The sequence below is a fragment of the Plectrocnemia conspersa genome, unplaced genomic scaffold (assembly GCF_051122295.1).
Source record: "Plectrocnemia conspersa isolate PC_06_02 unplaced genomic scaffold, ASM5112229v1 ptg000006l, whole genome shotgun sequence".
Lineage (NCBI taxonomy): Eukaryota > Metazoa > Arthropoda > Insecta > Trichoptera > Polycentropodidae > Plectrocnemia > Plectrocnemia conspersa.
Genome location: NW_028277170.1, coordinates 6,858,767 through 6,880,054, shown reverse-complemented (window position 1 = coordinate 6,880,054; position 21,288 = coordinate 6,858,767). Strand labels below are relative to the sequence as shown.

The 21,288-nt window shown below is 29.6% G+C and overlaps 1 protein-coding gene across 3 annotated transcripts; it reads right to left on the bottom strand.

The window, feature by feature from the left end:
- Nucleotides 1-3,686: 3,686 nt before the first annotated feature.
- Nucleotides 3,687-20,605, bottom strand: LOC148234126 (uncharacterized). 3 transcript variants are annotated; one of them, XM_088188283.1, is made up of 3 exons: nucleotides 20,458-20,605; nucleotides 6,244-6,556; nucleotides 3,687-4,725 (listed from the first exon to the last, which is right to left on the bottom strand). In XM_088188283.1, the coding sequence occupies exons 2-3, from the start codon at nucleotides 6,548-6,550 to the stop codon at nucleotides 3,896-3,898; spliced, it is 1,137 nt and encodes a 378-aa protein (XP_088044409.1). In that variant the 5' UTR covers nucleotides 6,551-6,556; nucleotides 20,458-20,605; the 3' UTR covers nucleotides 3,687-3,895. The 3 variants fall into 3 exon arrangements, with proteins under 3 accessions (XP_088044409.1, XP_088044410.1, XP_088044411.1); XM_088188284.1 differs by lacking the exons at nucleotides 6,244-6,556; nucleotides 20,458-20,605 and adding an exon at nucleotides 4,889-5,172; XM_088188285.1 differs by lacking the exons at nucleotides 6,244-6,556; nucleotides 20,458-20,605 and adding an exon at nucleotides 5,045-5,172.
- Between the last annotated feature and the right edge of the window lie 683 nt (nucleotides 20,606-21,288).

The following is a 21,288-nucleotide window of genomic DNA, read 5'->3' as shown; positions in this document are numbered from 1 at the left end:
ATGTTGGAAATAAAACTTTGTTGAAATATAAAATAATGATGTAAAATATTCCTTAAAACATAACAAACTGTAATGTATTAAAATTTTATATTGCACTAATGTTTTATTAGCTTTTTGACAAATAATGTAACACCATCGTATGGCAAATATTAGTAATGAAACAAGATTCCATTACAAATTATAAATTAGTGCCTTTGTAAGTATAAGTTACATTGCTGTTAATAATGAATATTCAATTTACTAAAGGATACTAAAATAATGAGCGAAAGCCTTGAAATTAACACTTTAACAAAGCATTTTGCAAAAATGTTCTAAACTTTGATGTATGAATTGATATTTCTATATAAAATCTTTGGTACGATTTCATAAATATGACTTACAACGTTATTTTAAATATAAGTAACATAATATGTATAATTAAATGGTATATACACAACATATACAGATGAACATAAGTCTCATACATGTAATTAAAATAAACACAAAGTGTAGATGGAGCAGTATATGTGTTTATATTGAGCATATTAAGTAAGACGTCAAATATTTCTAATCTTTAGAACGTTATTTTGGTTAATTAATTTATAATTCTTGCTGATTGCAGATTTTGTAGCATCGATACAAATTTAATAAACATATTTATAATGTGATTCTACATACTTTTTGTTAATACATTACTTTTTAAATTCTTTATTGTACGTTCTGACTAAGTAAATGTATGCTTAAAAATATTTTTTTGATCAATGTTTGATTTTAACTGTGTTTAAAAAGGTTTTGCTCATGTTAATAATTGTGATCAGGCAATCAATAAACCAACAGTTGAGACATGAAAAATATAAGTCACATAATTTCATCCATTCATATTATTTACATCATCCCATATATTGTATATATCATTTAATTATACTTACATGTACATTATATAGCAATGGGTAATGTTGCATGACTAAAACAAACTATTTAGTATATGAAACTGATTATAAATTATAGTTTGTCTAATTACAATTAAACACAAAGACGATATATGCCAGTGATAAATAAACAGTTTTATGTTACAATTTTAATCTATCACAAATAATGGTACGTTTGAACATAATTGTAAACTATATATCGTAATGGTTGCACCAATGGGGCGAATTATCGACCTTAAAACCGTCTGGCGACCTACAGACAACACAACTGTGGGGTTGCCAACTTGCAATACTGCAGAGAATTATATAACGAGGGGAACACTACATGTGTGTATCATACAACAAATACTAGTTTATTAAATATTATAATTATGTATATATAAACAATACATATATTCAACATTATAAAATTTATTGATCATCAGTGACTCATGTAGAATAATATTTTAGCAATTTTAGTAATATCAACTAATAACATTGTACAACACTTTTTTCATGTTTTTAAATACAGAAATATTTGATTTTAATGTTTTAATATTATAAAAAAATTGTATGTTTTTAAAACACAAGTATATTATACTAGCGTCTTGGTATGGGGATCTGTAATATAGATTTTCGCAGCATATAAAAAAGTTCCTATTTACCACTACTTTATAACTAAAATTAGCGGTCTGAGCAATAATTATAAAATCTGCTCATAATTTTACATTTAATGTTTTTATAAACCAAATAAATGTTGTACAATGTAACTGAATAAATGAAATCAATTTAATTTCCCGTTTTACATGCAACAATATTCAATCATCAAAGTAGTTAACGGTCACGGCAAATATTGCTGTAACTCATTTTTACATTTTAATAAAAAAATTGATTCAATATGTACATTAGAATATATTGAAGAGTAAAAAATTAGTCAATGATATCAGCTGTGTCAAAATAAAAGCAATACACTTCTTAATAAACAGACACTACGTTAACTTTTATATCAACATACATTTATAATTCATGTTTAACAAACATCAAAAGCTATTGAATTAATAAATCTAATACAATTACTAGTTGCGTCGTTAGATATTTAACTTTATTAGTATATATTAAATAAATAATAACAATTCTACGTGTAAATATGTCACAGAGGAAAATCGAACGCTACTTGAATCTTAGTAATGAATAATTATTTCTATTTAAATGGATGACTTTGTTGATTTTGTTATGAATTTTGTCTTATTTGATAACATTTATAATATTTGCAATCAAATATCTGTTGTGGCTTGAGAAAAAGTGATTTTATAACAATGTTAGCCTATTTATCAAATATTTGCAAATCCAGATCAACTAAAAATTTTTTAATAAAATCCATTTATAAACATTATACAGGTTGGAGAGTGACCAAAACAAAACATAAACCATATTATAGACTAAAATTAAATATCTAATGATACAATAAATACTAATTTATATTGAAATTTCAGTAAAATCTTTTAATTTGTTAAATAAAATATTGTTTAAATGTCAGGATATAGTAAGTATTTATTTCATGAGTTCATAAACTTATTTAATAATATTGTAATGTAACAAAAATTGCTTTCGTTACAGAAAGTTGTATGAAGCAAAGTTTTCAATAAAAATATAAAGCAATAACAATAAAAATATTTAAACAACAAATTTTATATTTATCAACGCACTTTTTAACCAAATAGCAGTAAAATTCTCTATAAACATATAGTAAGTAAAGAGTAAGATACAAATGTTATTTTATTCACAATATTTAGTGAGACGTATTGAAAAAACTGGATATGATTAAAGATGAGGAATAAATAACAGTAGTGGATTTATTTTACTTTAATCCACAAAATGTATCAATGTACTCAAAGGTCAACAGAAATCAGCGCTTGTGACTTTTGGTTGGAATGTTGTAAGAAATGTATATAAGGCATCATAAAATAAGAAGTTTTGTTACAATACAGAGCTTGCATTATTAAATTTGAAGGATTTATGTAAAAAATATTACTATCTTTAAGAACCACAAAAAAATAGATAAGCACATTTATTCTTGTAGAATATTTGTGCCACCCTTTTATATTGTAAATATAATATAAAAATAAAATGTAGCTCTCAAGTAAAATCTTTTCCTTTTCATAAAACTTATGTATTTTTGGTTGATGATCATTGATAGCTTATCATTTCTGTATGTTCTCATTCCCATACGTGTAGATAAATCAATATATGTAAGTGATACTTTACTATATATGCAGATATATAAATAAAATGGTATTTTACTACAAATGCAAAAGTTTCATAAGAAACGTTATATTAAACCTTAACAAATAAAAACAACCGAGACTAGAATTTTATCACGTTATTAGCTATTACTTTATGATTGTTTTAATTTTGGTTTAGTCAAAATAGTTTAATAAACATAATTTCAATCAAATGAATAATTAAACTCATTTTAAAATACTATACATTTCCTTAAAACGAATACGTAATGTCATAAACACTACAAAATAATATTTTTTATTTTACTCAAGTATAAGTAAATATATTATATTCTAAATGTCACATGAACGTTAAACTAAATAACTTGATGGTACATGTAGCTCAATCATGACCATTATTTTAAAAGCTCTTTATTAAGAAGTATAGCAATTTAATAAATCATATTGAGATTTTGATTAGAGCAATATTATAATACTCCCTACTCATTTTTCAAGCAATCCAAATAATTTTACATTTCATATACGTTATAGATACAAAAAATAATAAATAAATACTACATCAATGAAAAAATAAGTCTAATGGTACATATTTTATATAAATATTTATGTATAAATCATAATGTTTATAACCAATTAGTGAATTTGAATTAAAAATAATGGCGATAAATGAAAGTTTATGTCAAATCGTTTATCAGCGATCATACCAAAAATATATATCATTTCTTCAAACCCTTTCAGTCTTTCTCTTGTCGTTCATCACTAAACATTTTACCACGGTCTCCACATTGGATCGTCAATTGGATTGGGGTTTACTTGGGCCCCGTTAAGACGTTCTACTTCATAGCTCATTTGCATCAGACTGTTGAAATAGTTATTGTTGTAGCTGTGCATCATAGATTGGTTTAACATCATCAGTTTCAAGGCTTCACTTTGTGCAGTTGCAATTTTTTGATTTTCAGCATTGATAATATCATAACGATTGGGCACTTGTGCGTCTAACTTGGCAATCTTGGGTTTCATGTTTCGCAAGTACAAAGAATTGATCCTTTTCTCTTCGGGTTCCTGGCGTTTGATCTGAGGCAATACAGAGACTACGTTGTTGTTGCGAACGGTCGATATGATCTTTCTGGTTTTGTATATCTTGTGATCAACGGGATTCGGTATCTTGAAGGGGCTCACCATATCGATTTCATGTTTTTGGATCTTTTGGATCTTTGCCGGTTTCATGCTTTCTAACTTTGCCATTGTGTAATCGAGGGGCTCTGAGTTTGGAGTTGTCTTATATTCGACGAATGTCTCTTGGGGCTTAATGGCGGGGTTATTTTTGTATGTGGGTTCAATGTATGTTGATACAGATTGCTCTTTCTTGACCATGGTCTGGTTTTTATTGTTGCTATTGTTGTTGTTGTTATTGTTGTTGTTGTTGCCTTTCTTGAAGTCTATTTCTAGACCACAAGCTTCCAAATGCTTAATAACAATCAACTTGAAATCTTTCTCCATCCATTCGGTAAAAGTTGTGATGTTCATGTCTGGGATGCTCAAAAACCGTTCTAACTCCCTGATGCAGTCCAAGTATCCAGCTTGATACTTATCCAGGTCTGAAATTACAAAATATTTATGTAAGTTTCATTGAGAAAATTGTTTTTACAGTTCAATTTGCCAATTTTGTATCGGCCAATGTTTTAAAATAAAACATTTTATGCACGATATTACCATTTGTGTCTGTATATATCATTATTCATATAAATCAAATAATCTTACGTTTGTATCAAAAAAATGTTGTAGTGTTTTTGTATATTGCAATTAGTTGTTTAGGTTTTTTTATATTTAGATTTAGCTTTTTTATGATAAAATACGATTTCATTTTTATTTTAAAATTCGTATTATTTTTATTTTGTTATATACTTGTAAGTAAACCTATTAAAATCGTGGCATGTGGCCAAACTGTTGCCCAAGATAAAACGAAGAGTACAGGTTGTATGTATGTTGTGTTTTCTTTTTTGCTCCTGTCTGTTCCCGTCCGACAGTGACAGTTCTAAATCAGTGTTACCAGACAGTAAAATCAAAGACGTGTATAAATTATCAAATTTTCTATTTGATGTATATTTATATGTAAAATATGTATCTCTGCAGATATTTCGTACGGAAGTTGGATTACACATTTAATATGCTTAAATTCAAAAAGATGTTTCGAAACAATGTGAAAGTAGGCCCCGGGGCAAAAAAATAGTTTTTATTAAAAATATCGAGCTACATCACTGGAGAAACCACACAGAAATTAAAAACCTTGAAGGTTTTTAATTTCTAACGTGACTGGGAGATCAAAATTATGATTATTATTCAATATCGATCGATCATCACAGATTAGGGTTTCCTAGATTTTCTTGATCTCACTGATGATTGTTTAAATTCGAGCTAGATCATGCATGTATGGTATAAAATATATTTATATGAGCTCAATTCAGCTCAGAAGGGAATATTACATATGTATTTAAAACATATTCGAATAATACTCGGCATTTCACATTACTGTCCACAGCGTATTTGATACTTATGTTGACCATGTGAGAGTTAAAATTAAAATGTAATTATACATAATGTCAAGATCTTTAATGAATGTTTTCTTTTTAAAATAATTTCTGCGGTGTCGTAGTGAAAGCATTTGCAGAAAGTCTTTCAAGAAAATGTAACAACTCTATCAATGATTATTGATTTACTGAAACCCATCTACACAACAAATTACTATAAATCATATTAAAGGGATGAAGTAATCGTTTTAATGGATTTTATTATTAAGAAATCATCAACTTGTAACAGTAATTCCAAGTGATCATATATCGTGCTTATGTCATTTAATACTAAGATTTCATCTATGTGGTGCTTCTAAGCATATTGATCACTATTTTTTGAAATATAAATAATTTGTTGAAGATTCTCTGCCAAATAGTGATTGATGTACTGATAAAGATTGTTTTTTTTTTATCAAACCAAACAAAATGTTGGCAGTGGAACGTGTAAGCCTAAATCAATGTTGTTGATCTACGAGTGAGTGATTATAGCGATAAATATATCTATGCAAAACAAATATTAAAATGTTAAAATTGTTGAAATTATACCATTATTTTCACAGGCCCTCAGTGCCTTCAGATGCCTGACGGCCATCTCCAAGATGTCGGCCTTCTCCAACCTGACTTGCTTGCGTCCGCACCTTCCATCTCCGAGCAGAATGGTCTTCAGCTCTGCCAGGCTGCGATTGATCCTGGCCCTCCTCCTCTTCTCCGTCAAAGGTTTATTAGCACGCCTCATCTGGGGAGACTTGGGCGACCTGGGAGACCTGGGGGATTGGCGACCTCTCGGCGATGTTGCCCCGCTCTCCCGATTAAGCGCTTTCCAGCCCATTGTCTCGCGCGAATGAGAATCCATCAAACTCTGCAAATATTAAAGATTATTTTATTTGAATCCCGACTGCACATTACAAAGTGCGATGCTTTACATATTTTATTAAAACCAAAACCAAACCGAAATACAAAAAACATTTTTTTCTACCTGTCAAGGGACCATTAAAGGTTGAAAATAATACTGCCGGCTACATGATGAAAAGCTTTATCTCAGTATGAAAGACGGCACGTTGTTTATTTATTATACATGCTAAAAATTAACTGTTACCAAGCGGATTTTTTATGGACATCATAAAGCAAACTGTATCATAGAACATACACTAGAATTCCATAAAAGCATATAAAGAAGCTCCTACTTGCTTAGATGTATTTCCAAAAAGTAATCCCAAAAATGAATCGACTTCGTGAATTATCTAAGGAACGGTAGTTGATGTTTATACACGATCATTAAGTTTGTATTTGCTCTTTAAGCGTTGATGATTATTATAAAAAAACCTTCTTAATTGTTTAATGATCTAGGATTGAGCCCGTTTGTACTAATGTCGGTCATATACAGTGGCGTAGCTATGGGGAGGGCGAGAGGGGGGGGGGGACCGCCACGAGCGGCACTTGCTTGGGTGCGGCATATTCTCGATGGGATCGTCTAGTGTGGTTCTTAAACCCTGAATGCACTAAAATATATCAATAATCAATTAATTATTTTAAGAAATGCTGATTTTATGACCCTCCAAAAAATGTATGGGGGGGGGGGGCAATTTTAAGGATCGCCCCGGGCGGCACATACCTTAGCTACGCCACTGGTCATATAGAATATATATCACCGACAATCTATATAGTGGTATAAGTCGGTGAATACTATCCGAACTACTTGAGTTCACATCCCATGTAGTCCCTAGTGTGTTTTTAAATGTCTATCGTAATTTATATATAATATAAAAATTGATAGTTATCAGAGATTAGGTTTTCTTATATTTTCCTAATCTTATGGGTAATAATCTTGATTATTCATAGTGGCATCTATTGCTTTTAAGCTATAATAATAGTTTATATCTAATAAACTATAGTATGTCACTCATTTACAGACTGGTTTTACTACGTATTAGTTGTTAATTGTCTTTACCCCGTTGGCCTGTCATGTTGCAACGAAAGATTTACGATAATTAAATATATATTGAACGTGTAGTTCATAGAACCGTCATAATGCCAAAGACACCATATTCAGTAGAAATGGCTTGCGACATTTTTCTGTTCCCTCAAGGACATTGAAAGTGCAGCTTTTTGTGACTATGAAGGAAATAAATGTGATGAAGACTACGAATGTCTGGTGGATTGATTGGGACTAATTTGAAGAGGAACATATCAATAATAAATTATAAATATATACTTTTTTTTTAACACGTCGAGTATCAAGGACTGTTCCTCAGAAACATTTTATTTTGTAAGCGCAACGTGTCTTACCAAATTGCATTTTAAATGAGCAATAACTTTTCAGACTTTTTAGACTGGAATTAGCATTTGCTTGAATTAAATGGCATGTTCCATGTGTGTAGCAATTACTATTTTATTAACAATGTCTTAAATTGCGAAATTAATTTTTTAATGCGTCAGTTCATTATCGTAGCCAGTGTTCCTCCACTGAAGTTAATGTCTTGATAAGTAACGATCGGTAGTGTCACTTGTAGGATGCGGAACTGTTAATTGACATCATGAGCTGATATATACCGAAAGATAAAACAATTGTCAAAAAAACTAATTAAGCTAGGTTTTGCAATATAATACTCGGTCTATAGTATTTTACATATAGCTAGCGATGGTGATGCGCTATTGATTGAAGCTGCCACTGTATATATATATAGAAGATGCGCAAACAATGCCTTCGTTAAATCAGCAATCAATTCAACCGGACCATGATGAGAAACGTGACGAATATAAATTTTAAGGTATTGAGTTCGATAAACGTGGACTACTACTTGATTTCTCATTTGTATATCTTAAATACATCTAAATCATAAACAAATATTTCTGTGCAACTCTCTTAGGTGCTAGTCATTAACTTACATTAATCTATCGTTATACTTTTTTATTATTTAAAGGAATTCAATGCATCATAGTGCATCATAATTAATTATAAAAATGTAATTTATATTGCTATTTGCTTAACACAATACGCCTGGATCAAAAATATTTTATATTTAGGAGATCTGTTGATATAACCACCGTAATAGTGTCAACGAATAATACATACAACTATGTTGTCTTAACTTACTTAAATCGAGATATTTAATGCTCTTGATGAGTATTTTAATTTAATTAATTTTAAGGTGAATTAAATCAGCGTTCTTCATCCAAAAGAGCGAAACTCTTTGTTTGATAAAGAATTGAAAATTTAGTCATGTTTGATCTCGTGGTTTGGCATACATATTTACCACTAAGAAAATTAGTAAGATGCGCTCATAATAAATCTTATACGAAGAATATGATTTTTTTATTGCCGCTAACGTCCGCGTAATACTCATATATTCAATACAATAAATCAAAGACGTAAGCTCAAAGCTTCTATCATCATATTGCTCGTATTCCTGAATATTTTCAAAAGTTAGAATTCTTCTTGAGACCTGTCAGATATAAAAATCAAACAAAGAAAGCTAATGGAAGTCAATGCAACGCTTCGACTTTCAGAAGCAAAGCTGCATCCACGGTTATCAAATATTCCAGCAGGAAGTAGCAGCAGATTTCGCACTTACTCTATATGAATTAAATATTGTTTCTAAACGTATTTTTTGAAATAAGTATTTTTGCGAGCTGCAATTTTTTTTATCTAGTTATATAAAAATAACTACAATAATATATTATAAAATAAATATTAAATTTTTTTTTTCTGCCATCAACACACAATGCATATAATAAAGCTATGGTATATAAAGTGACAAAAAACTATATTTGATATTATAGTATGGTATTTAAGTATTTTTATTTATTTATTTCGAGTTTCCTTATCGTCTTTCTTGTGCGTATAATAGATATGTATTGCAATAATTGAACGATCCTCAGTAAAAAAAATAATACGTCATAAATAACATGCACAAATCTATTGTAAACAAAGTCTAGTATAGATCTATGTGTGTATCTATGTGTATCTAGTGGTATAGTAGATATAATATATATTTTTATGCAACTTATGTATTCATGATTTTTTCATTGTATATTTTCGGAGAAATCCAAAAGAATTAATTGAATACTTATGGTATACAACCACATTTAATGTTTTATACTTAAATAAAAAAATATTTAAAAAGTTAAAAAGTAAAAAAAACATTGTAACTGAAATTTTATGTAACAAATGTAGTTTTGCTTAATAAAATCTTTCACAAACGAAAAAAATTTAAGAATCATTTTGCTAAAAACAATATGCTATTTTGAGTCACTAAAAATTAATTCATAATGTGGGGGCTCACCAGTGTATTTAAAACTTTCTATTTAATTGCACAAATATACAACCCACACCCTGTAAATCCGAGTAAAATGGTATTTCACACGAGTATATCAACAGGTGGAATATTATATGCTCGAATATACAGCGGCGTAGATCTGCTTTAAAAGTGACGACTAGAATCAATATCAGACATGTCTGTTGTTATGGTTTCACTTCTAATGCAAATAAATGAAAGCCGCTTGAAGCGAAAAGACTTATCGTTACGAATCAATAAAATCTTGTAATCATACACATTATCGTCTTTGAACGTGCCAGTAATTTAACAATAGTTTGATAAATCCAAATTCAAGAGCATATGGCTATTCGCACGTAATTTATAAACTCAAACTACTGCTTTTTCTTCGTTCATTAAAAATATCTCCAATTGAATAAAACAAACTATGCGTCGAGAAATTAGGTTCCGAAAAAATATCGAAAAAAAGGAATGAAAATTACACCTATAAATCTTTAGAAAGACCTAACTAAAACAACAATATGTTTTTTGTTATTCAGATTGTTTATGTACCTATACAATAGCATTAAAAAAGAGAGTAGTAAGTAACGTAGAAATTGTTTCGGGTTACGAAAAAATGTTAGTATGAGTAATGGTGCCGTTGTTAAAAATCACTAACAACATGTAAAATATTATCCCTTATACCGAATAACAGAATAATTAATAATAGTGTATAAAGTTGGATATCAATGTATCTACAATACATTCATAAATGGTACAGGCTTTTAAAAAGCATGTGATACCAACTTATATTGATTTCAGGCAAGCCTTTGACTTTATAAGGTGATATTACATGCTACAAAGCTTCAAATTATCATGATTACATTTAATACTATATTAAAAAAAAAAAATACCACACAGAACAATTTGTAAGTACAAAGGTATGAGTTATCTACTCCGCTATTTAATTTAGTTCTAGGTATACAAATAAGATAAGTCGATTCAAGCAAAATTTAATTACTAAATCTGGAAAATATGACAACGGGGCACTTCGCGATTATCACCTCCACATGCGCTAATGTTTTTTTAATTTATACGATACACTTTGAGGTCTTTACCGTATAATAAATATTCCGAGTTATTAATTACAGTATTAAGGGCGAACTCAACAAGTTTATTTATATCCTACTACTTATCTTAAATATCAACAAATTAATTTATTCTAAAATATAACTAAACACTATACATGCTACTGGTTATAACTAAGGTTGATTTTAATCTATCAACTCTTAATGTGTTTTTTTAAGATTTCAAGAGATTGACCTTAATATTCTTAGCCCCTGATATTTATCAAAAAATATAGTTTAATGCATAATTAAAGTGGGATTTTTTGATGTGCTGAATTTTGCTTTTGTGCTATATAAATGAGGAGCACAAGAGATTTAACATAGTTTATAATCAGTGGATATGTTAAACGGAGCATTTGTGAATTTTTGAAATGTCATAAAAATAAGTGTTTTTTTGACACTATCTCCTTTTTTAATTTTATAATGACTATAAAGAAACGGAGACAGCCTACAACATATATGATGTGTAGGTGCTATCGTTGTTTTAACTACTTAAACGCTAGCGACTCACCGGTGCGTCCTTTGATGATTTAAACAAGTTTACGAATTATTGAAAAAAATATTTTTTAATAATTATTATATATTATTGTACTAGCTTTATTATTCAGTAAACCAAATATTTTATATTTATTTAAAGAAAGATATTCAGACGCGTGAAGAGAAATAATTGGTGTCTTACTAAAAAGTCGCTGGCATTTAAAGGGTTAAATAGTCATCGATGGTTAGCTTTGTTAGCTTATCAACAACTCATGAAGAAAGGGGCGATCACCCTTCAACCTTACCAATAGCAATATCATAAGCAACTGTAAAGATTAACGTCGGTACTCAAAACATAACGACCTGAACTAATCAATCGCAGTGGTGTCGTTTTTCACCACGACAATGCAACTGGGATATTTTATTGCATTTTCTTGTATTGACTTATCCTATCTTAATCTTACTTTTTTTAAATTATAAAAATATTTGAATGGAAAAAAATAGACAACATGGGGGTGAAAACAACACTGGGCACATTATTTGCATTAAAACCTAAAAGTTAGTATTCTGATTGCATTAAAAACTCAGCCAAAAAATTAAATACAGTCATTCGTAATACTTTTAATTATTTAATCAATTCAATTAATAAATTTTATGTAAAAAAATTATTATTTTAAAAAAAAAACGACGTTACATATGCATCAACCTAAAATCATACCATTATTTAAATAATTAATGTCTTTAATTATTTATTCATCAAATTATGACAGTATGGCTTAGATATATTATAAGTTTTTTTTAATTATCACCTGCCTTTAAATGACCGGAAATATGAGCGATCCTTATCAATATAAATGTCAATGAGATAATGTCTTGATATAATAGAAGATACCAATTGCATCATGATCATTTTAATAAATTTTTAAGATAGTAAGCGAAGAAGAAACTAATATATGTGTATAATAGTTCCTACATTGCATGAATCCATATAGATTATTTGAGATATGAGATGAATGCTAAATTATATACCGTTATATAACTAAACATCGTCTGAAATCTAGTGTTAAAATTCACGATTAAACTAGGAACAAGGCACAGATAAAACCGGGTAAGAAAGCTAGTTATAAAGATATGATATTTATGAGTTATCTACGAGAATGAAAAATATTTTTCTCATAATAATCAGGCTTACAGGCGAAGAATTCTCCAGCAATAATCGTTTTCTTCGAGCACCGCATCGCTTTCAATAGATCGGAACCACGTCCTACTTTAATCGCAAAAGCATTCTTGATGGTCTACCGAGACTTACCGTAAATGCGACCGTACAACAAAACAACATCGCCGCCAGTGGAAATTACTACAATGCCACCTCGGCCCTCTTAAACCTACGATATAGCTGTAAGGGTGGATAAGGGGCGACTTCCGCCCCTTTCCCTCTGGTAACCCCAGTTTTCCCGCGATTTAGATAATTCCGGATGATGTAGACCAATGAAAAGTCGAACGGCTGTCGACAAACGCGGCAGCTCGCATCCTGTACGGAATTAAAACGGAAGGAACGATCATATATGGATTTATAATATATATATAATAAACAAACAAACGGAACATTACTTGTATTAAGACATTTAAAAGCTGCAGAACTGTAGCATTTCAATGCTACAATGCTGCGAAATTTTAACCGTTGTGATGGGGAACATATCAAGAAAGTCTAGCCTTTGGTTTTGCAATACAGCTTTAGTAAGTTGAAACCGGGATGCTCTTTTAAACCGGGTATTTTATATTGTATGTCTAAGTGTATTTATTTTTACTGTTCCAATTTTATAAAAAAAGTAATTAAAAAATAAAAAAATAATATAAAATGTATGTAGCGTGTAAGCTGGCCATATGTGCCCTTGATATCGTGATTAAATATAGCTATAATTAGACAATACTTGCCCGCACGTGCTCAAGTTGCTAGAAATGAGACAGACATAAACAAATCCTAAATTATTTAATAATATTTGTAGGTTTTTTATATAATTAAAATTGGAAAAATTCGCCTGCCCCTCATGAATGTCTCAATAATTTGTACGCAATTAATGTGTTAATAATGAGGAAATAAGAAAGAAAAAATTGCATTAGAAGAAATGTGTCTTAGTTGCGAAATTTACAAACAGGGATGACAGCTGAAGAAGGGAAAGAACCGGAAAGGATACTTGGTATTAATCAACAAAAGCGTCCTAATCTTTGCAGACCGATATTTATGTATATACCTTCAATTAGGACAATTTTGACCTCAATTACGCAATTACACGCTCTTATCTCTCACTCACTCTCGTCACTTAACACGAGAGCGAGCGAAAGGGAAAACATCTAACTGACGTGGCTTGATTTCAATGCATCTATGGTTAAAAAAAACAGAAAATAAAATAAAAAATACACACAAAAAATCATATAATAATACGTATTGAACCACTCTTTGTAACTGATGTTAAATAAATCAATGTGTAATGACAGCGTATAAAGGAGCCGGATGATGACGAGCATAGGTGAGACCTAGCATCAGAAGAGAACGCGATCGTGATTCTCAAATACGTTCAATAAGTCCTCGAGAATAGTTTGATTGTCAACATAACCCTTTAGTGGTTTGAAGAAATGCTTAGCTACAATCATCTTTCTGCGAGAACTTAGCGAATCATATCTCAACGCTCATAAAGAAATGTGCCGAGATACAAACACAGATAACAACCGAATATATTTTTTATATCTTAAAAAATATATGAAATATTTGGTTATTCGATGATTTTAAATTATTGATTCCGATTCAAGAATACTGTAAACTAATGTGTCATAGAGAGCTCGAAAAGCTAAACACGTTTCCCATAACAAAGCCGGATATCTTGGAAAAATTTTCTCAGACGTCGTTTACATGTAGAAAGAATAAAAGTGAATCAGTGATCTTTAGTAGATGCTTCTCTAGCTAAAACATTGCCATCAAGTTTATAGGAATAATCTGATAGCGAATGAGATCGAGAAAATGACACAATTTGACACTTATCGACACTAAGGAGCAGACGGTTAACGAAAGCTCATATGTATAGAGAATCTAAGTCACTCCGTAGATAAAAGAAGCCTCAAAGCATCTAAGCAATTTAAAGTCATCTACATACTCGTACAGAAGAGATTATACATTTTTTTACAAAAGAAGTAATACATTTTAAAGAAATCCTTTATGTAGGGTGCTATGAACAATTCTTCTATTCCCGAGAATTTTCAGCTTTGGGTTTTGGAATATCTACAAAATGCTGGATTGATTTATATATGAAAGCTTAATATTAGTATTTTTTTATTGTTTTATATGTTCTTTTTTTTACTATTGTGACACACTGGGATAAAAAAATATCATATGGTTCTTATTGTAATAAATAAATTATTAATCAATCAAACTTTTTCAGCTGTCGTTATTTTCGCCACACGTAAATGTTTTATAAAGCTCTCTATGATGTATATTTTTCACCGTGATCATTAAATAAAAATACCCGTTATTTATCATTACTGATAACACTTTTATATACTCAACTACCAAGTATATGGGTATTTTTATTCAGAGTTACAATTTTCATATTGCTTTGGCAATAATTTGATATTTTTTCCCATGTGAATATAAATTATTATGACTATGTATACAAATGATGTAACGTAGGTGATCCTCTTTTTTCTTCAAAAGAACCGGCTCTTTCTATGGTATTTTCGCCATAGTTATTAACATGTCTGGCTTCAGCGTTTGAATTTGTTTCCAAATTGTCTGTGTGTTTCGGATAGCCCCAAATATCAAGAGCGATGTTGACAAATAGAGACTTACATATATAAAAGTATACGAAAAGAATATAAATTTTGCAACCTCACTTCACTCTTTAAAAGTCATTTCAAATCCTTCGAATTAAAAATCCTAACACATTATGTTAAATTAAAGAAAATTTTTGTCTCATGCAGAATATTTTTATAATAAACAGTACCGTGTTTTTTCGTTAAAAAGCCCATGGGATTCGTAACGGAAACATGTTTATTTTGGAACAATATTTATTTGATTAATAAACGGTTATTTTTATAATAAATATTGCATCAATAAAACAGTATATAATTAAATATTATTATCATCTTAAAAATCATAAATATATAAGACAAACAATAATTGCAAGAAGAGAATTATTTATATTTGTAATTTTCATCCCCAATAAATACCCATGGCTATTTAGAAAACGAAATTCTAAGGAACTATATTTGAGTGGGCCTCTCAACTTCTCAACCTCAAAAACCCGGTAGATTTATTAAAAATAATTAAATGTAGCTTACGTAAACCGAAATTTCATTTTAAAATAGTTTCTGAAGACTTATAGGCTTTAATTCAAAACTGTTATTACTATTACCCCTAAAATCAGATATTTGGATAAATAATCTATGAAAAACATGTACATTTAATAATAAGAGAAAAATAACTTAATCGATTTATCTTCTGGTGCTACTTTACTGTGATACTGGAAATTAAAAATATAATATCTCTTAGTTAAAAAGCCATTATTGTTCTCATTTTTACCACATATTCATTTGGGAAGACTCTTTTGGACATGTCAGTTATAAAAACTAAAAAAATATATGTAAAATATTTAAGGATATTAAATATTTTATTATATTAAAGAAAATTATTAAGCTAATTAATTTTTTAATAATTTAAGAATTATACAATATTAATTAATTTAAGAAAATTCACATTGTACCATATAATTAATGATTTTTATTTCCACATTAGTGGTCCGGAAAATGTTTCTTATATTTCAGTGCTCCGCATGGGAAAAATGGTTTTGAGACATTGCATTAGATTATTATAATTATAACGTTCAAAATGATTTGAAGCATTGACTTAAAATGTGAAGTATATTTTTAATATTATATAAAATTTATGCGTAAGTTCAGCAAACTGTTCTATCTAATTATTTTTGTATCATTAGTTGATCAATATTTGATATAGTATGGCATAAACATTAATAAAGATTATATAATTGGTTTATAGGAAATAAAAAAAGAACATTTCTACGATATTAAATTTTACAAATCTACTTTCGATTATCATATGTTAGTTAAAGTCTCGGAAAAATTTTATTGTTCTCAAGCAGCCATGTCACTGAGATACCAAGAGACGTTCGAGGTTCTGAATTAATGCTGCTTGGGAAAGGAGACAGGTGAACTATTTATTCAAGGAGGGACGACATCTAGAACGTCTAAGGGAAATCTTTAACTTGACGCAGGCCATTCTCGGAAACGTGATCCGTGACTTGTGGATCATCTTTATCTGCGACATCCGGACTTGCGAATAATAAGATGAAAATAAAACAAAGCATTTAGAGATTACCGTTAACGAGTTTTTCAAAATAGAACGAGCTATATTATTATTATATGGTTAGAAAATTCTTAGATTTTTAACAAAATATTATAAAAGTGTAAAGTTTTATCAATCATATAGAGATAGAGATTACATATAGAGATAATCGAAAGCTTAATGATATGTTTTATTTTGAAATGTATTAATATTTTTTTTTTAAAAGTAATGTTATTTTGTAAGGGGAATCTCTATATCCTGACTTTTCTCTTACAGCACTTTCTAAATAGACTTCAACGTATTTAAGATTCAATAATGCATTGACACAATAAAAAAAAATGGAAAGGCTTGAAGACAATATGTATGATTTCCATACATATGCAAAGAAGATAAGTCAAACATTTGATAACCGGAAATTATAAATGTGTGTTATACAAAAACAATCAGTGGTTATCCAAAAGTCAAGTAGGAAAATCTACCAAGAAGCCCGGGCTCATTGTGCAAAAAATTGTGTTGTGCATATGTTGGGATTGCAAATAGAATATACATTACAAAACTCTTAAACCTTGCCAAACAAAAGCAGCAAGATGGCAGCTTGTATCAGCTGGATAGTTTACATGAGAAAGTAAGAAAAGGCAAGCATTTGTCAACAGAAGTCTAATAGCTCTAAAAGTTTAAATAAATTGAAATTAAAATTGTTATCCAGACCTTGCTCCTTCCGACTACCATTCATATCAATCGATGCAACACTTCCTATCTGTTAAAACATCAAAATGCAAATAATGTGAAAAGAGACCTATTAGAATATTTGAAGACCGCACGCTAAAGTGGTAACGAATAAAACAGCATATAAGAATTTCAATACAAAAAAACTAATTGGTTTAAATATTGTATTGAGAAATAACCCTTTCATTAGAATGTTTCAAATAAAATTAGATTTAATTTTATTTACTTGTATTGTTCAAAGTAGAAGCCTTTAAAATGTGCCTAATTCTTTGAAACTCGTGTTTGATAGAACTCGTGACTTTTAATTATTTTATTATCTTAAGCAAGGGATTTACAAATTTAGGTCACACAATAAAAACGTGTAAAAAATATATTAGAGTTGTTATTAAATCAATTCACATGCTCAAATTAATAGCAATGAAAAAACACGTTTTAGCCGAAGCTTTAGATTAATTAAAACAAAGACATCTTAAGCAATTTAATTTCCCAAATTTAGCACAATTCTTGTTTCAATTTTTAATTTAAATACGATATTTCTAGTAACAGGGCTTTGTTGATTTACCATTTAAACGTAAAACGTGATAACGTGATATATTTTAATAGAAAACTCGTTGTTTAAATATTTCCCTAATTTTGTTAAAAACAGGTCAGCAACACCAATTATTTTATATTGAATTTTTTCTTTACGTATTTTTTTTCTATTACGAATATTAAAAAAAAAATACATAAAATTGTTTGAATTTTGGTTTTTTAAACTAAACCATTTCTGATCTATATTTTTAATTTTTTCATTCAGCAATGTATTGCATTCTATGATTTTAAAATATTTTAATTAAAATTTGATGTGCTAATATTTTTACTTCTCTCTAGCAACTAGACAAAGACTGAAAAAACAGTCTATGAATCTTTTTGAGAAAGTAAATAAACAACATATTAACATATAACCGTCTTATGATGAACGGTAAAAATAAAATCTCTCTATTTTCTGTTAATGATAACAAGAACAGAGAAAGACCTGGGTTATAATTAAAATTTCCAAATATTCGATGTATATGAATAAAAAAACTATTTATTATTATTGTATATACAATTGCTAAAAGCATTTAGAACAAATTTGATATATATGATAGACGTTTATTTTGTGCGAATTTGCATATAAATTAAATAACTAAAAATAAATTATCCGCGAACGAATCATAAAACTAATTAAAATTAAATCTTTGCATCTTGAAACAATAAGTACAAAAACGTAAGATGAACTTCACAAAAATTTGTGACGCACGCCTGTTTTTGAGATAAGCGTTAAACGATAATAAAGAGTGAGCCTCTTCAACAAGTTTTTTCGTTCAACGGATGAATTCTGCGAATTTAGGCCATAGTAGATACGGTCGATAAATATTCTAACTACAAATATTTTTCGAAGGCATAAAAGCATTTTTTTGCTAAGAAGAAGCGTTTCATTGTCTCTCATTCCGAAACAAAATAAAGGATCATGGATTTTGAGTATATTGAGAGAAAAACGACTACTTTTGTTACTCAAGTATACAAATTTCAAGATTTTTTAATATTTAATTCGAGATAATACAAACGAATATTTTATTAATTATTCGCATATTCATATAGTTAGCTACAGTGTGTAGTTACAACATAATACACACTGGTTTGTCTACATTATTAATGCAGGTGAAACATAATTTTTTAAATTCATCTTTGTATTGAAATTTTGCCGTTATCGGTAAAATAAATTTCAAGAATTCTCATAAATGTATTAAAAAATATTGCTGAAAGTCCTGAAAGAGATTATTTAGTTCTGAACACTGCCATTTAGGTATAACGGCGAATCAACAGCAACTGGGTGTTATTCGTGACAGCAAACAGTGTCTCCAGACAGAAAATATAATACGGATTGCGTCTGGCCCTGCAAATATTTTGCAGTACACACTTTATCACCAATTTGTGAACTTTTAAATTTATTAAAATTGTGAAGTTATCAAGTATATTTTTATCTTGAGAATATTTTGCGACCCATTAAATATCCCAAGTGACCTAATTTTGGGTCGCGATTCATAGCTTAAGAAACGCTAATATAGGTGAAGTAAAAATATGCATATTTGAAAATAAGTATTATTTTAATATCAGTTCAGATTATCGATATGTTTATAGAGTTAATTCGTTAGGGGATTGTAAAAATAAATTGACATTTGGATAAATATATATTTTCTTGCTGTAAAAATATCTCTTATTACTGAAAATAGCATCATGTATCTGACATATAACAATTATATCTAAAATAAGCACCAGTGTGGTTTTCTTGGAGATTTGACAGGGGAGACACGCTAACGACTGACCGGTGAGTGTCACTCAAAACGCAAGAGGGGTAATTGGCATCGCGTAGGGGCTGAAAAAAATATTTTTATAAGGCAAGATTCCGCATTAAGCAGATAATATAGCTATGTACATATATATGCTGAACTCAGCCTGAAAATATTATAATTATTAACTGTCATATCATCATCTAAGACAAAGTTTCAAACATCGTATAAAAGTTTCGGATTACTGCAACTGAAAGCAAATGTTCAGTTGTTCATTTACCACATCAATTCAAATTTATTATTATGAACCAAATAAGCTTATAATTTCTTTTGTTTTTATTTTTTTATTTAATTGTAGTACATTAAAATAAAAAATATTTTTATTTATTTACTGATTTATAAAATCATGGCATTGTAACTATAAAAAGGAAATGAATATAAAAAATCGGAATCCGCGCCCTACTATGCGTACAAAAATCAAAGTTTGTTTATAAGAGTTAAGAGCTGCTCACCTTCGTATGCTCCAGTTTCTGCAGCTACTAGTCAGCCAGCTGGTCAGCAGAAGCGCGGAAGTTGTCAGTTAGTTACGGGAACGTACTTGCCAACAACCGAACTGCTCCGTGGCAGGGTAGCACGCCGACTAAGGGACGTCGTCAGACTGACGGCGGTATTTAGCGTCGCGTTAACCCCCGACCGACGCGTCAGAATACCCGAGGAGGCCTCTTTCTACCCAACATCCACCCCCTCCCCATCACGCTGCCTCCTCGCTCACTCACAACCACTGGCGCACGTGAAACGTAATGAGGCTGTACCGACGGGAAAAACTACCTCCTATTTTTCGGCACGGACTCGTGACTCAACGCCAATTTTACGCGTAAAAACTATACAATAAAATTAGGCGCAAATTAATTTTCACCCAATACAGCTATATAACATATTCTCTATTTAAACATTTAAATATTTTTAGTAAACTCATTATTTTTTTATAGCACAGTAAAATATTAAATTCGTATATTTAAAAAAACTGCATGCCATAAATGTGCAGGGCATAATAACATTAAAATAATTACTAAAAAATGCTTAAATTATATACCTCTAACTAATGTATCCTCTAACTACGAGTACCTGGGTGAAGAAAAAAATATATCTGAAAGATGCAATACATATGTATGTAATAATTTAGCGCAATATTTTTAATAAACATTAGTCTTATTAAGTGATTTTATATATATGGTATAAATATGTCGTTGTGGCCATGGATGTAATTTACAGCATAACAATTGATGCAATTGCCGAAATTTAAAAAAATACTCATATATCCGAGTTAATATTGTGCAGCTGTG

Excerpts from the sequence above, each read along its gene's own strand:
- LOC148234126 (XM_088188283.1), bottom strand. The coding sequence starts at position 6,550 with ATGGATTCTCATTCGCGCGAGACAATGGGCTGGAAAGCGCTTAATCGG. Across the intron at positions 4,726-6,243 it reads GAGGGCCTGTGAAAATAATG|ACCTGGATAAGTATCAAGCT; the intron begins GTATAATTTCAA and ends TTGTAATTTCAG.